The 17992-nt window shown below is 33.4% G+C and overlaps 1 protein-coding gene across 1 annotated transcript in view; it reads right to left on the bottom strand.

Moving 5' to 3' along the window:
• MIPOL1 (mirror-image polydactyly 1) overlaps positions 1-17992 on the bottom strand; it is a 131587-nt gene that overhangs the window by 86456 nt on the left and 27139 nt on the right. The window contains exon 6 of the mRNA XM_021710627.1: positions 6653-6782. Within this exon, the coding sequence (XP_021566302.1) occupies positions 6653-6782 (130 nt within the window). The remainder of the gene's footprint in view (positions 1-6652; positions 6783-17992) is intronic.

The following is a 17992-nucleotide window of genomic DNA, read 5'->3' as shown; positions in this document are numbered from 1 at the left end:
AGGGAAAATGGGTGATTATACAAGAATTATATATATATTTTAAAATAGTTGGAAGTCCAAGCAAAAATGGCACAGTGAAATCTGAAAACAGAAACCTACTTATCCCATCATATAGCCATATGGGCAGAAAATAAAAATTAAGCAAACAGTAAAGGAAGAAGAATGTCATGTAGTAAAAAATTTTTTAAGTAGGGAGAGGATGCTAGATAGAGAGATGATGATTCTGGCTGGATTCACCTAATTATTACTTTTACATATAAAAATATCTGAGAGCCGGGCTCGGTGGCTCAGCCTGTAATCCCAGCACTTTGGGAGGCTGAGGTGAGTGGATTGCCTGAGCCCACGGGTTCGAGACCCGCCTGGGCAACTTGGTGAGACCTCATCTCTACAATAAAATGAAAAATTAGCTGGGCGTGGTAGCGCACGCCTGTAGTTCCAGCTACTTGGAAGGCTGAAGCGGAGGGATCGCCGGCGCCCAGCAGGTCGAGACTGCGGTGGCCAGGAGCGGCCACTGCACTCCAGTCTGGGTGACAGAGTGAGACTCCAACTCAAAAAAAAAAAAAAAAAAATCTGAGAAAATAGGTATTGAGAAAAGACAGTGAGCTAATAAAACCCTGAGAATTTTTCACTAATACTACACAGTCTGGAAAAAATCGAAGAGCTGAATAGATAGCCAAGAGAAAAGTAACAAAAACACATCCTAAGGAAAAGTCTGTATTGCCTAAAAATCCAAACAGAGTAATCAAGAATCATCAAAGTTAGCCATATTTTACTACAATAGTGAAACAAATAAAAGACCCCAAAGCAATATTCTATGGAAACAGGATATGTATATAAACCAGATAGCATAAACCCTTAATGCATGACACCACAAAAAATCCCATAAGCAGAGGACAGAATCTCCAACAAAAGAGGCACAGGGTCCCAAGGAGGTCTTACTTGACTCCATCCCCACCCCAGTGTCTCAGGGCTATATAGAAAGGTAGCAAGAGAGCAGTACCTTGCCAAGAAACAGCAACCCAAGAAAGGTAAATAGGTCTAAAATAAGATGCAATGTTTGTCAAGGAAAATTCACCAGTACCATTCTGTTCTGACAAAGAGAAGTTCTTGATGGGATTGCCTGTTTTAAGCATGAAAGCAAGTTGAGAAGAAATGATATGGCAATTACAAATACAACACAAAACATCATGCAAAAGAGACTAGATCATTAAAAAAAGAAAAAAGAAGGAAAATACAACCCAAGGTGCTACAGTTTAAATGTCCTCTCCAAAAATCATGTTAAAACTTAATTGCCACTGGGCTCGGTGGCTCAGCCCATAATCCCGCGCATTTGGGAGGCCCAGGAGAGTGGATTGCCTGAGACCGCGGGTTCGAGACCCACCCGGGCAACTTGGTGAGTCCTCATCTCTACAATAAATCAAAACATCAGCCGGGTGTGGTAACATGCACCTGTAGTTCCAGCTCCTTGGAAGGCTGAGGCGGAGCCCAGCAGGTCAAGGCTGCGGTAGCCGGGAGTGGCCACTGCACTCCAGTCTGGATGAGTGACAGAGTGAGACTCCAACTCAAAAAAACCTCAAAAAACAAAAAAACTTAATTGCCATTTTAACAGCATTAAGAGGTAAGACCTTTGAGAGATTATTAGGCCACAAGGGCTACACTCTTATAGGCAGAAGTAATGCCATCATAGAAAGCCAAGTTCAGAACCCTTTTGCCTCTTTTTGCCCTTCTACCTTCCACCATGTAACGGTGCAACAAGAAGGTCTTCGAAAGATTCCGTCATCTTGATCTTGGACTTCCCAGCAACCAGAATTATCAGTCAGTAAATTTTTGTTCATTATAAACTACCCCATCTCAGGTATTCTGTTATAGCAAAACGAATGGACTGAGACACAACAGAAAGGAAAAAATTTTCCTACCAGCGATTGGCATTTTAGAAAAACATAAAAAGAACATTCAATAAAACAATATTCAAAGAGAAGATACTGAAACAATAGAGCGAAGTGAAAAGGAAAAAAGAAAACTTAAGGAAAAAAGTTGAAAAGAAAAAATTAAATAAATAAATAAAAATTAAATGAATTAACTAGAAAGAACATGGAAAAAAATGGCAATGGGATTACTAACAAATGAAAGGTATGAGAACATCACAGTGAAATGCAGAGAAAAGAGGAATAAAATAATGATTGAACAGATAAAGACAAATGTATCCCATAAAAGGATAGCTGGAATCTCTAAAAGAGCAAACCTAAAAATAGAAGGAAAAAAAAAAACACCAAAAAACTTGCAGTTCTAAAATTTCCAGGAAATAAAGGAAGAATCAAATAACCCTTTGAAAGACATGCTGTGGTCTCAAAAATGTTACTAAAGGATGAACACAATCACTAAATTTTAACATGATTTTTTGAAGAAGACATTTAAACCATAGCACCCTGGTTTATAATTTCTTCTTTCTTCTTTTTTTAATGATGTAGTCTATTTTGATCTAGTCTCTCTTAAAGTTATTCTACAACAAGAATAAAGAAAGAAGTCAGGCTCGGTGGCTCAGCCTGTAATCCCTCACCTTGGGAGACTGAGGTGAGTGGATTGTCTGAGCCTGCGGGTTTGAGACCCGCCTGGGGAACTTGGCAAGACCTCATCTTTACAATAAGTCAAAAATTAGCCGGGCGTGGTAGCGCGCGCCTGTAGTTCCAGCTACTTGGAAGGCTGAGGCGGAAGGATCGCCGGAGCCCAGCAGGTCAGCAGGCTGCGGTGGCCGGGAGCGGCCACTGCACTCCAGTCTGGGTAACAGAGTGAGATTCCAACTCAAAAAAAAAAAAAAAAAAGAAAGAAACTTTCAGGTATCCACCAGAAAAATACAACACACACAAGAGGAGGGGAAGAATCTGATTCATTTCAAGATTTCTTTTCAGTCAAACTCAATGTCAGCAGACAAGAGAGTAATATTTTTTACAATGATTAGAATGAAGGAATACTTCACTCAAACATTTTATTCATAACCAATTTGAATACAAGGATAACACACAGTCAATCTGGAGCATGTTAAATCAAAGACTAAAGTATTTATGAGCTTTTTCTCAAAAAACTGCTTGAAAGTAAAATTCAGTTACTCAGTGTGATATTGTGAAATATGTATTTGATCTTCATCCCTTTACCTGGCATACAACTCCTGAGATCCTTGGAATCTCCAAAGTGATGCCTTTTTGTATGCTAATGACTACTTAAGACTGGCAGCCCCTAGCCAGTACTGGATGGGGGGTGGTCACCAGAAAGATTGAGGCAGGATTAAAGGATTGGGACTTTCAGCCCCACCCTCCAACCTCTGGGGTGGGGGTTGATGGTTAAGTTGATCAGTAGTAGATAACGTTTAATCAAGCATGCCTATGTAAAGAAGTCTTCATAAAAGGCCCAAAAGGATAGGGTTTGTAGAGCTCCTGGATAGCTGAACACATGGACATTTCTGGAGGGTGACAAACACAGGAAGGCATGGAAGCGCCACACCCCTTTTTCCATACCTCACTTGATGCTTCTCTTCATCTGTATCCTTTGTAATATCCTTTATAATAAAGCAGTAAACCTAAGTGCTACCCTGAGTTCTGAGAGCCAGGTTAACTAGTTAGTTAATAGAACCCAAAGAGAGAATCGTGGGAACCCTAGCTTGAAATTAGTCAGTCAGAAGTTCTGAAGGCCTGAAATTGCTACTGGTGTCTGAAAAGAGGGCAATCTTATTAGACTGAGCTCTTAACCTGTGGAATCTAACATTTTCTCCAGACAGATAATGTCAGAACTGAACTGGAGGACACCCAACTGATGTCCACTGCAGAGCAGATTACATGTTTGGTGTGTGGTGAGGAGGAGGGGACCCCACACATTTGATCAAACAAGTCTGTGTTGACTATTGTGCTGAGCAAGAGAACAGGAACAAACACTTTTGAGTTTTTGTGTTTGGGGTGATTACAATAAAGAACTCAGGCATATATATGCCATTTGTGATCAAAGATCCAGCAATGATTATTCAATCCTTTGAAACATAAAATTAAGATTAAACAAGAGGGGCACTTTGGCTATAGAAACCAACTAATATGGTTACAGAAACTAATAAAACTTTTACAAGTATTTTTACAGCAAAATTAATAAAAAGGAAAAAATTTTAAATGCTTATTTCTTTCTTGCATATGAGAAAATAAAAGAACTTGTATTTGAGGAATGCAAACCCTTTTAATTATCAGGCCCAGAGTAACATTAAAATGAGACAGCAGTCATGTTCTACTCATCTATTTGCTATTGCCACAAGTAGCTATAAATTAACCTAATAATGCCACACTAGACACTATAACCTAAATCCTATAGTTTAACAATGTACAGTCAATCAGCAATCAATGTTATTTCTATAAACCAATGAGAATTCCTGACAAACAACTTTGGGTCACTCCACTTCCTTTCCCTCTTTTTTTCCTTTAAACAATCCACTTGTAACTGCTGCTAATCCAAAATGTATATTCAGGGCAACTTGAATCTACACTCCCGGGTTGCACTCGTTAAGCTTGACTCAAATAAATTATCTACTTATATTAATTTTGCCTCACCTTCTTCCTTTTTAGGTCGATACATACCTGAGAGTCAAATGATGCTGTCAATGAAAACAATGAATGGAAAAAAATTTGGTGACTCCAACACCTTAATGCTTTTCACAGTCTCCTCTTAATATCAGAAGAATCTTTAGAGAATTAATATATCTTACCAAGAGAAAACATTTTATGAAATCCAAATTTTTCTTCAGTGTCACTCCAACTATTATTCTTACATTCAAGTAACACTTTTATAGCACTAGGTGTGAGCCAGGTACTTCTCAATATTTAGTAAGTCATTTAGTCCTCATAACAACCTGTATAATGCAGGCACTATTATACGTAGTTTGTAGTCTCAAACTCTAAGCCCCAGAGACGCTGATAATTTGTCTATGGCTGTACAGCAAGGAAGCAGCAGAGTCAATATTCAAAGATGAGCTAGGTCCAGAATCTGTGCTCTTAACCTCTACATTACACTGCTTCTCAAATAAAACAGCATGTGGAGAATGACTTGATTTTTCTATAATTATATAAATGCCTCCAATTAACTACAAAAAATCTATCCTTCCAGGTAATGGAAGGGTATTTAAGTAAAGAGAAGATGCTTAAAATGTTTCCCTATTGATAAAGGAAGTTATTTTGGAGTAAGCATTGTGGAAATTAGTTGAATATTTTTATTTTTCAATGAGTTTAATGTGTATAACGAGTCTTTATCAATATTTTTAAAAAATGAAACCATTAATTTAAACAAAAAACAAATCATATTACCTAGTCTCAACTTGAACATTGTTTCTGTTGATTATTTATGGGTTTTTGTTTCCCTAATGAACCATCTTTTTTTTTCTTTATTTTAAAGATGTTGGGTACAATGCAGGGTTAGATAAACAAATGTTTATTAAGCAAGTACCCTTGTTGATAAGGTGTGCCCCTCCCTCCCCTGGCAGTTTCCCTCAACAGCCAATCCCCCCCCCACCCCGCCACTGGCAGTTTCCCACTACTTCTTATATTATTATGATAATTGAATGAACCATGTTTTAATTAGTACTTTACACTGTTCCTCCACAGAGCCTAGCAAAACATTAGGCAAAACAAATATGCTATAAGTATGCTGATTGATCGTCATTAAATATGAGCTTACTATATTCTATCTTTACAGGTAACACATTTCTAGATGTTCTAGGGCCTTTCTACCCAAAGCATACACTTAGCATCATTTGTACCACCTAGAAGCTTGTTAGAAACAAATTGCAGGTACCGACAGACTACTAAACCAGAATGTGCATTTTAACAAGATCCCTCAAGTGACTGGATATTTGAGAAGTACTCATTTCTAGGGCATTGTTTCTCTATGTATAGTTCATTACTTACCTATCAGAATCACCTGGATTGCTTGACAAAAATGTAAAATTCTTAGGTTCCACCCTATTCCTAGTGTCATGAAAGTTTAAAAGTCATAGCTAATAAAACCACAAGTAAACAGTAATAAAGAACAGGAACAGAGCTATAGGCCAAGCATGGTGGCTCAAGTCTGTAATCCTGGCACTTTAGGAGGCTGAGGAGAGAGGATTGCCTAAGCCCACGGGTTTGAGAACAGCCTGCGCAACTTGGTGAGACCTCATCTCTACAATAAATCAAAAAATTAGCTGGGTGTGGTAGGGCATGCCTATAGTTCCAGCAATTTGGAAGGCTGAGGTGGAAGAATCGCCTGAGCCCAGCAGGTCTTGAGTGTGCCCCTGCACTCCAACCTGAGTGACACAGTCAACTCAAAACAAACAACAACAACACAAAACAACACAGGAAAAGGACTATTAAGCAGAAAACATGAAAGAGCCCAGACAACTGAGATAAATCAAGAAAATGACAGTAAAGAGAAAAGGAGATAATAAGAGGAGCCACATAGGAGGTAGAGTAAGTACATCACAAAAAAACTATGAAGTAAAGAAAAAAAGGTTTCAGAAAAAATTGTGGAGATATGTAATTTCTTAGTGTAATATAAGACTTAGTAACAGTTTTGAATATGTAACTACCACATAATGCATGAATTTTATGAATGGTCCTAACATCACATAGCATTTTAAATGTGTACATACGTTTTTAGAGACATTTCCATATGCTTGGCTCTTGCAATTGCTTCATCCCTCTCCTTAATGGCTAATTGCAGCCTAGACATAATAGCTTCATCACGTTCCCGCTGAGCAAAATACACTTCTTCAACCAGAGCTATCAAAAAATATAATCCATATCAAAGAAAATAAAGAAGAAATACATACAATGAGTAAAAATTAAAAGTAAAAGTAATTACATTATTTTAAGGACTATTTATTAAATTGAATTAGTATTAAATAATAGCTTGAGAAAACATTTTTAACAAGTATTGTAAAATTGAGATATCATTTCACACTCAAAAAAAAAGCAAAAATGTTAAGATCTAATAATAAATGTTGCAAGCTTGAGAAATTTTTTTAAAATGCCCTGTCACACATAGTACAGATAAGGATATCTATTTCTACAACCAACTGAAGAGCAAATTGGCAATGTTTAAGGTTGATGGGCCTAACCTATAGACTAGCAGTCCCCTTTAGTATGTAGCCTATAAAAATTATTGCACATATACAAATGGAAACATGCAAAAATACTTACTGCAACAATGCTTACAATAGCAAAAATTCAGTCAATAACCCAAACATCCATCAATATAAACAGGAATACACAAATTACATTCATAATGGAACACTACCTAACATTTAAGATGAATTAAGTATTGTCAGATGGAAATTCTCAAAAACAAAATGTTGGCAGAAATAGCAAGTTGCAAAGTAAAACAATTCTACCTACCATTTAAGTAAAAAATTAGTAAAAAACTAATACAACCAGCATGGACACGATAAAGACCAAATTCAGAAGAGTAGTTATCTCAGTGGGATGGTGGAGGGGAAGAAAGGAAATGAGTAGAAAAGAATAAAAAGGGGCAGAGTTGTGCTGGTTTAGCACTGCACATCTAAACAGAACAGGGGGCACTATTTATATAGATTATAATACAAATGGGATCATCTGGATTCGTGCAACACTATAACAGGAGCTTTGATGTCACCCAAAATTGTCATTTCTTAAGCATAATTTATATTGCTGGTATACCTAAAATAATATATGACTTTTAAAATATTAGTGCCATGTTAGACAAAGAACTCAAATACCTAGATTGCTAAGTCAAATTTTATTTATACTGTAAAACCACACAATAAACTTAGGAAAAATGTTTGAAATCTTCTTTTAGTTTTAAAAGGCATTGGGTCCCTGCCAAGATTTGTTATAGATTAATATACAGTTAGTCAAGATAGTTATTGTACTACTTTACAAGTGGCAAAAAAGTGATGACAGCATAGATAACATGAATACACTGGAAAGACAATTCACATCCTGGGCAGGAGGTTATGAGATTTCATCATACTACTCAAAATGGTGTGCAATTTAAAATTTATGAATTGTATATTTCTGGAAGTTTCCACTTAATATTTTTCTGACTTGGGTAACCGAAACTGTGGAAAGAAAAATCACAGATAAGAGGGACTACTATACCAATTCCTCAAGCTGTTTTGAGAGAAACTTCTGTTCGGATGTAGTATACAAAAATGAACTTTATTTTCCCTTCTAATTCTATATAATCTCCTTCCAGGAAGGACAAGCAACATGGTGTATCTTTTATGGTATGGAAAACAGCATGGTGTTTGGAAGAATATGGCCTCTGATTCAGATCCAAGATACTAAAGTTCAGCAACCTTGTTTTCATAAATTTCTTGAATTATTTTAGTTGCAGCTCAGGTATATAAAACAGTAATGGCATATATACCATTACTCATGTTTATTAGGAAAAAATAAGGCAAACAACCTAGGAAAGCTCTTGTCCAATTAAAAGAACAAAGTGGATCCTCAACAAATGTAAGCTCCATTCCACCATTATAGTTATCACCCTCAACCCTCAAAGACTCACATTTTGAGTTAATTCTTAGACATATTAATAATGTGATTAAGATTAACGTGTACCATTTATATATTTGAAGATCCAATTTAAAATTCCTCATTTTTTAGTATTTATCATTGTCAGGCAAAAATTACAAATAAGAACTGAAGAAAAAATTATTCAGAACCCAATCTACATTGTATACTACATATTATAATGAGGTAATAGTTTATTAAAAATATGATATTCTAAAATTTTTTAAATTTTCACATTATAAAATGCTTCTAATTTGTAGCCAGAAAGGATAGACAAAATGATGCTAAATAGTGATCCACGTACAGATTAACATATATGTCATACTGCCCTGAAATGTTCTGGCACATTAAAAGTTTAAAATACTAATTTCTACATTTTAAATATCAATAGGTTTCCTATTGTTTCCATAAAGTGTGACTAGGTCTTTTACAGTGACATTTGATGCAAGTTATGTTCCACTTTATAAACAACAGCACCCGAAGAAGACAAGGCTAGCATATTTAAGGGCTTTAACAGTACAACTAGTTATCTTTATGGAAAATGAAAGGTAAATGCTTTACACAGACAGTTTATTTGGTCCTATGTGATCAACAGAAAACATGTTTTCCTTTATAATGCTATTTTAAATCCAAAGATATATATGTGTATTTAGGGAAATTATCAAATAAGTATTCTTAAGGTTAAGTTTTAAAATGCCAGGAAACACACACATACACACATATAAAATCTGGTTATACAATTTACAAATGATAAGAAAAATGTTTCATAATTAAGGTATCACTCCACAGATTCAATGCAATCCCTGTCAAAATTACACTGCAATTCTTCACAGAAATAGAAACAACAATCGTAAAATTCATGCAGAACCACAAAAGACCCTGAATAGCCAAAGTAATCTTGAGCAAAAAGCAGAAAATTGGAGGCATCACACCAACACTTCAAATATATCACAAGCCGGGCTCGGTGGCTCAGCCTGTAATCCCAGCGCTTTGGGAGGCTGAGGTAAGTGGATTGCCTGAGCCCGTGGGTTCGAGACCTGCCTGGGTAGGTGAGACCTCATCTCTACAATAAATCAAAAAATTAGCTGGGCATGGTAGCACGTGCCTGTAGTTCCAGCTACTGGAAGGCTGAGGCGGAAGAATCGTTGGAGCCCAGAAGGTCGATGCTGCAGTGGCCGGAAGCGGCCACTGCGCTCCAGCCTGGGCAACTGAGTGAGACTCCAACTCAAAAAAAAAAAAAAAAAAAAAAAAAATATATATATATATATATATCACAAAGGCATAGTAATAAAAACCAGCATAAAAAAAGACATATTGGCCAATGGAACAGGATCAAGAACACAGATATAAATCCGTACAATTATGATCAATGCATTTTCAATAAAGATGTCAAGAACACACTGTGGAGAAAGTACAGTTTCTTCAATAAATGATGCTGGGAAAACTGGATATCCACATGCAGAAGAATGAAAATGTACTCTTATTTTCACTCCTTATATAAGGATCAGCTCAAAACACAAGACTTAAATGGAAGACCTCAAACTAAAACTACTAGAAGAAAACATAGGGAAAAGCCATAACATTGTTCTGCATAGAGATTTCTTGAAAGCACAGGCAAATGAAAGCAAAAATAGGATGGGATTATATCAAATTAAAAAGCATCTGCAAAGTAAATGAAACAATTAACAAAGTGAGAGACAACACACAGATTGGAAGAAAATATTTACAAATTATACATTGGATAAGGAGATAATATACAAAATATACAAGGAATTCAAACTACTCACTCACAAGAAGACAAATAAGCCTATTTTAAAATTATGAAATGTCTTGTATAATGGGTGAGATAAGGCTCCATTGTCATTCTTCTGCACGTGGATATCCAGTTTTCCTAGCACGATTTACTGTAGATACTAACAGACATTTCTCAAAAGAAAAGATAAGAATGGTCAACAGATATATGAAAAAAGCTCAACACGTGTAATCATCAGAGAAATGAAAATTAAAATCCCAATGAGATATCATCTCACAACTGTTAGATTGGTTATTATCAAAAAGATAAATGGTAACAAGTGTTAATGAGGATGTGGAGAAGGGGAAACTTTGTATACTGTGGGTGGTATTATAAACTAGAATAGCATTTTTTAAAAGTGAGGTTCCTCAAAAATCTAAACATAGAGTTAATTACCATATGATCCAGTTATTTCACTTCTAGGTATATATTCAAAGGAGTTGAAATCAATATGTCAAAGAGATGTTTGCATTCCCATGTTTATTGCAGCATTACTCATAATAGCAAAGATATGGAAACAAAGTGCCCAAAAAAGAATGAATAAATGTTTAAAATGTGGTGTATATACACAATAAAATATTATGCAGCCTTTAAAAAGCTGAAATTCAGCTTTCTCAGCTGAAAAAAAATAAATGCTGCCATTTGCAGCAACATGGATAAACCCCAAGGACATTATGCTATAAGGGAAATAAGCCAGGCACAGAGAGATAAATATCACATCTTACTTATATGTAGAATCTAAAAAAGTGGAACTCATAGGAGTAGAGAGTAGAATGGTAGGTAGTTACCAGAGGTTGTAGGTAGAGGGGGAAGGATGAGGAAAGCAGAGAAGTGGGTCAAAGAGTACAAGTTTCAGTAAGACAAAGAATAGGTTCTGGTGATCTATTACACATCATGGTACTTATAGTTAATAATAATGTTTGTATATTTCAAAATAGCTAGAGAATTCGTTTTAAATATTCTCACCACAAAGAAACAAATATTTGGGGTGATGGATATGTTAATTAGCCTGATTTGATCATTCTGCAATGCATATACATGCATTGAAACATCACAGGGCCAGGCACAGTGACGCACTGTCTGTAATCCTGGCACTTTGGGAGGCTGAGGTGAGAGGACTGCCTGAGTCCACGAGTTTGAGACAAGCCTAGTGAAACCCCATCGCTACCAAAAAAAAAAAAAAAAATTAAAATACTAGCCGGGTATGGTGGCATGGACCTATAGTCCTAGCTACTCAGGGGACTGAGGTGGAAGGAGTGCCTGAGCTCAGGAGATCGAGGCTGCAGTGAGCCGTGATCGTGCCACTGCACTCCAGCCTTGGTGACAAAGTGAGATTCTGACTCAGAAAAAAAAAAAAGAAAAAGAAAGATTACACTGCACCCCACAAATACAAACAATTATTATTTGTCAATTAAAAATAAAACAAACAGAAAAAAGCAAAATTATAATATCACTGGATGATAATTTTTGAAATGTTAGGTTATATGTAATATTTGTTGACTATGAAAAGCCTGATTCTTTCTAGGATTCAGTACTTTTAAAGGATCGATATGCAACTCTCAAACATTTTTAGTAAAGAAAACTTAATTGTAAACACTGAGCTTTTCCAAGGTAGATGACTATTACAAAGTTCACTAGAAAATCAATATAGCATTTTAGTTGGAATTTGCTCATTAAACACTCACAGCTCTAATGCAAATTATGATGGAATGAATAAAGCAAATACGCATGCTTCTTTCTTTTTATTAAATGTAAAATCTACTGTTAATTGCATCTCGTATGTCATACAAACTTTTCTCCTTAACTATTAAATAGAAGCTTTAACAAAAGTCATTAGAGATTCTCTTTCTTTGACTTGAATAAATTTCAATATTTGTTCAGTAAAGGTTCACAGCAGTTAAATTACATTAACAAATATTATTAGCTACTATGTAAGCCAACCAAGTAAAATACTTATATTGTAGGTAAAACAAATCATTGGGTGTTTACAATAATATTTGGATATCTCCATTTTTAAACATGGTTATCAAATACCCTATAATTCTTAGTCAAATGAGAAAGATTCAGAGAGGATCACCCCCATACCCCCTCCACCAAATACTCAAATTTGTTTAGTAAGCTAATTGTTTTCTAATATGGGCAAGAGTAAATATGAAGAAGCTGAACCATACTAAGTATGAGTATATTGAGTCAAGTCAGAGTACATATTTTCTTAGTAGACCCAAGTCTATTGACAAATCCATATTCTATACTTTTCAAACTACTTTTAAAATACAACAGGAGTGAGATAGTACATCAGATAACATTCTAGTTTAAACATTGGATTGTGATTCTCTAAATAACATAATTTGGAGGCTAGACATTTCCCAATAAAAAGAATCCATTTGTTAACATCCTCATGGTAGTTATGTAAATATAAGAGGCTGAATTAAAGAGAGGGAAGAGGAAATCATTAAGGTTTCAAACATACCAAATAATCACTATATACAATTCATGTTTGAAAATTCTAAGCAACGATATAGGCAATAGTTTTGTAAAAGATCAGCCTTTTTTATACGTAAAAGAATCTCAAGTTCTGTGAATATCTACCATTACAGTTTTGTCTTAAGAGTAACCATATGGGGGAGATGTATAATGATGTTAAATGGATTCCCTGCAAACATAATAATAATTACAACTTAAGAAACCACCACATATATATTCTAAAACCACAAGCATTACACTGTCTTTTAATTTCCTTAAAAATTGTAATTGCATAAAATGGCTATTGGAAATTTTAAAATAGATGAACAATGCCCCACATCAGTGGAAAATCAGCCAAAACCTACCTCAAGCAGTTTTATGTTTCTACTTTTGGCATCACAATATTGGATTCAACTTATTATTCCAGAACTTCTTAAACACACCAGACTATTGTGTTTTTCTAACACTGGATTTTGTAAAATGTTATGCAGTTATTTTGTAAATAACTTTTTCTGATTAAAAAGCAATATAGACTCATTGTGAAAATGTGGAGGAAGCAAATATTTTATATAATTTTGTAACTGTATATAATTAAAATAAACAGAATATGTCCCCAATATTCTTCAGTATTCTTCAAAAAATATAAAATAGTGCATGCCATATTTGATTCAACTAAGATGCTCCTAATATTAGATTTTATACTGTTCCCAGTTATTTACTATATAAACAACACTGTAATACATACATTTATACACAAATCTTTAAGCATATGCACAATTACTTTAAAGTTTCCAGAAGATTAAAATTTCTAAAACTCTTAATATATATTGCTGTTCTTTTCTCTGTAAAGTGCTATAAATTTACACTCAGTAGCAGTGTAGAAATTGTTAAAGATTAATTAGACAATTTTACAAAATGATGGATTTAAATAGCAAGACTATAAAACAAAAACTTTTAAAATGAATCCTCAAATGTTAAACATAGGTATTTAATAGAGAAAACTCAAAGACTACATAAGACTACTTTCTTAAAATTTACTAGATATTTACATTCAAATATTTAATTTATTTTATATTGGAGCTATCTTTGTAATGTGAAAGAGATAAGCTAATCCTTGAAGTAGTAAAATCAGTATCAATAAATTTATACAGTTTTGAAATATAATTTAAACAGGTATCTTTACACAGACTATCTGCATTAAGTTTTAATAAATACCAATATGAAAACTCTGTGAAATATAACTGCTTTCTAAACTTTCTCCAATATCATTTTCTCTTTAGAATCATTAATCAAACAAGTAAAAAAGACTTAAGATCACCTTATGAAAAGTTTTATTTTTATATTTTAAATATCCTAATTATAAATGTTCTCAAATTCTTGATATCATGCTAAATTGTGTAATATACCATACCCAAATAAAACACTTCTAATTGTTGATTATTGTCATGTATAATGAATTCTCTGTCTGCTCAATTTTATTTTTTCCAGGAAAAAAGGAAATCAAACAAACTTTTCTAGGGAGCAAGGATACAGAGTTGGCTATATATACCCAAATAATACCTGCAACTATTATTTGACCTACTTATTCATCCAGATTCATATCCATAGAATTCTGTAGCCAAAGATAGTAATATCCTTGAAAAAAAATCACTGATATCCATTCTGTTTAACAACATTTCTAGCTGCTGTATTTCAGATGTACCTTTTAGTTTTTATATGAAATTTTTTGTCATATTCTTGAAACCCTTTTCCATTTTAAATTTAAATATATATTATACATATATTTAACACTCCATTTTAATTTAATACTATTGAAACACTCAAATACTAAATTGAAAGTTATTGCATTTTATTGATACACATAATATACATAAAAATGGAATTCTAATGCCTATAACTTCTTAAAGATAAATATGCCATTTTCTATTCTTCTGGCATATAAAACTAACTCACTCTTGTTCTTCTTAATCATTAGATGGTCACTATCATCTGAGATATGATCCATAATAACAATCCTACAAGAGAAATAGTGTAAACATTATCTATTATACAAAATTTTTTTCCATTTTAATTAGTAGGGTTGTTTTCATATATTTGCTATAAGGTAGATTACATATCTATATGTTTAACATTTACATTTTAACCCAAATAGAATAACTAAGTTGTAGGTTTCAGGAATCCTATGTTCTGATTCTTTAAATAATCACAATTAAAGTCCTTTCCTCCCTATCAAAAACAAATTAATATTCTCTATAATGAGAAGGGATTGATAATATTTTTTCAAATGTACACAATATCAGTCTAAATTTGGGTGCACAGAAAGAAATCTTTGTTTAAAGAGAAAAAGCAGATTAATGCTTGCATCATCAGTATAAGTAAGTTAAGAAAATTATGTAACCACTGAATGATATGTTAAAATGTAGATACAGATGATAGATAGATAGATAGATAGATAGATAGATAGATAGATAGATAGATAGATACAGATAGATAGACATAAACAGAAGACTTAGGAACTAAGGAGTTCTTTTGGCTAAAACCTAATATTGGCTTTATTTCAGTTTAATTGGAAGAGGATCTCAAATTCATCTTCTCCATGAGATATCAGGAACCTGGATTTCTCTTTGTACCAAAGGTTAATAAGAAATGTGTCTGCAAAAGTCAAACAGCATTAAATACCAAAAACTGATTATTATTCTACAGGAGTTGTTCTGTCATTCATAATCTCTCCATGCTCCAACCTTCCACAGCTAATCTTTAATGGATGACATGCAAGAAAGAAAAATAACATATAAAGCAGAGACTCTAAAGTGAGCTTTTAAGGAACAGAAAAATAAAGCTTTTAAAGAAATATAAATATTTTAAATAACACAAAAATAACTTATTAAAAATTATTGAAATACTCTTATGAAAAATGTAAGCATCATTTGTATACTACAAATGCAACAGAATAGTAAAAATTAAAGAGACAATAAACACTAGACAATACCTATTGGGACTGTTTAAGAAAAAATGAAAGGTTTAATTGAACAAGTTATTTTTAAAAGGTACAAACACAACAATGAGATAAGAAAAAAATTAATGAATGCAAATCAGGCCATAGGCTACTATGTCTCATTGTTAAACTCAATTTAACTAAAACAAATTTTGAAATGTTTGTGGTTTAATCACATTTTTTTAGTTGAAAAGAGATCCACAATTATCTAAAGAAAAAAGATTCAATGTTTCTGCTGTGTTTCTCTAAAATATCACCTAGTATTATACATGCTAACAATTTAGATTGTTAGCAATCTAAGATTATCCACATGCATAATTTAATGAGTCAAAACTCAGTAAAAAGTGCTAAATAGTTACAGGGAGATAAATCTTTCCCAATGTTAACACACAGGTAGGAAGCGAACTGGTTATTTCAGCTTTTCCTAAGACTAAGTAAGACCTACGTATTAGACAGTTTTACTTTATTTTCTTTTTTTGTAGAAATTTTAAAAATCTTTTCATATCTTCAAACTTCCAAAATAAGGTTAATTAAAAAAACTAAACTAAAAAGTGGGAACCAAATCAAGTAAATAAAAATGCTTTAGTTCTCACTTGTAAGTAGGAGCTAAACTAAGGATCTGCAAAGGTATGGAGAATGGTATAAGGGACACACTGGAGATTCAGAAGGAGGGAAATGAAAAATCACCTGTTAGGTATAATGTACACATAGGAGTAGTAGGGACACTTAAAGTCTATACTTCTTCACCACTGTACAATGCAGCCATGTAACCTAAAACTATTTGTACCTCCAAAAGCTACTGAAATTAAAAAATAACAAAAAATAAACTATTTCTAAAAAATGAAATACAAATTCCCTCTTCGAGGAGGAAATTTTGAAAAAACAAGATAGTTACCACATCATATTTTATCATTATAATTACCTTTTATTGGGTGCCTTCTATGGGTTAAGCACTTCATAAATGTTATCTCAAGCATCACATCAACCTATTGTAGATTTTAACCAATGCTTTGGTGAGGCTGTCATTGCACATGATAAGTTGTAAAAAGATTAGAACAAAGATCTGAATCCAAAGTCTGAGCATTTAACCACTACTTATAGATGCATGGTATATTATGATTGAGAAGTGATTACAGGTAAAAAAAAAAATTGTCTAAAATCCCAAATCTGTCTTATTTGCTGTTGTAAATTCAGTGCCTAACACAGTACCTAGTACATAATAAGCCCTCAATGAATATTTCTTGTCTGATTTGTAAATAAATTACCGTAGTTCCTATGAAACATTTATTTGATTAATAAACATTATCAAAGATGGTGCTGAGGATGACAATGATGATAGTGATATTAGAAAAGGAGCAGAAGGTAAATGGGTCAACCACTGAACATTTTGACAAAATAGAGGCCACAGCTGAGTTTTAAACACTCATAAAATCACATTAGAATGATAGTTTTCACATTATGTAAAAACCACCGAAGGAAGGGGCAAAGGAAATAGACGTGAAGCTAAATAACAGTCTACATGAAGGTTTATCATAGGTACACATTGTATTAAAGCTCAAATCCTTTGTAATCCATTTCTTTTATTTTGGTTTCACATTTTATTAAAATGTAATAATGCTATTATATATCTATCTCTCAACAGCAAGCTTCTTCAGAATTCAATCTTTTGTTTCTAAATTTTTAAATCCATTTTTCAGTATAGGTCCCTTTCAAAATTTATTAACAGTAAAATATTAACTTTTAATTAAAAGCTAAACAAAAAAAATTACTTTTTTGTAACTTCTTCAAAAATTTTGAATTTCTTCAAAAATTTCCTTTTCACAATTTCTGGCAATAATGATGTTATCAAAGGTTTGAGAATTTAATAAACATAAAAGCAATGTTAACACATAATTTATTAAGTACTAGTTATATACTAGGTACTTTTATACATAATGCCTAATCCTTAAAATAATCTGGTAAATTACTTAAAATTAACATTCATGTGAGAGAAAATAAACCCAGAGAGGCTAAGTAACTTGTACAAAGGTATATAGTCAATATTAAGTGTCAAAGTTGTGATCTGAACCTGGATCAATCAGATTCCAAGGCTTTCAGAATTCCCAGTTACTTCAAACTGCCTACAGAGAACTAGGCATCTTTTGTTTTATATGATTTTGATGGTACCAGATTATTATTCTTATAAAT

The sequence above is a fragment of the Carlito syrichta genome, unplaced genomic scaffold (genome assembly GCF_000164805.1).
Source record: "Carlito syrichta isolate Samal-C Ts95f unplaced genomic scaffold, Tarsius_syrichta-2.0.1 Scaffold295487, whole genome shotgun sequence".
Taxonomy (NCBI): domain Eukaryota; kingdom Metazoa; phylum Chordata; class Mammalia; order Primates; family Tarsiidae; genus Carlito; species Carlito syrichta.
Note: the sequence above shows the minus strand (reverse complement) of the source record. Positions and strands in the feature narration are given on the sequence as shown.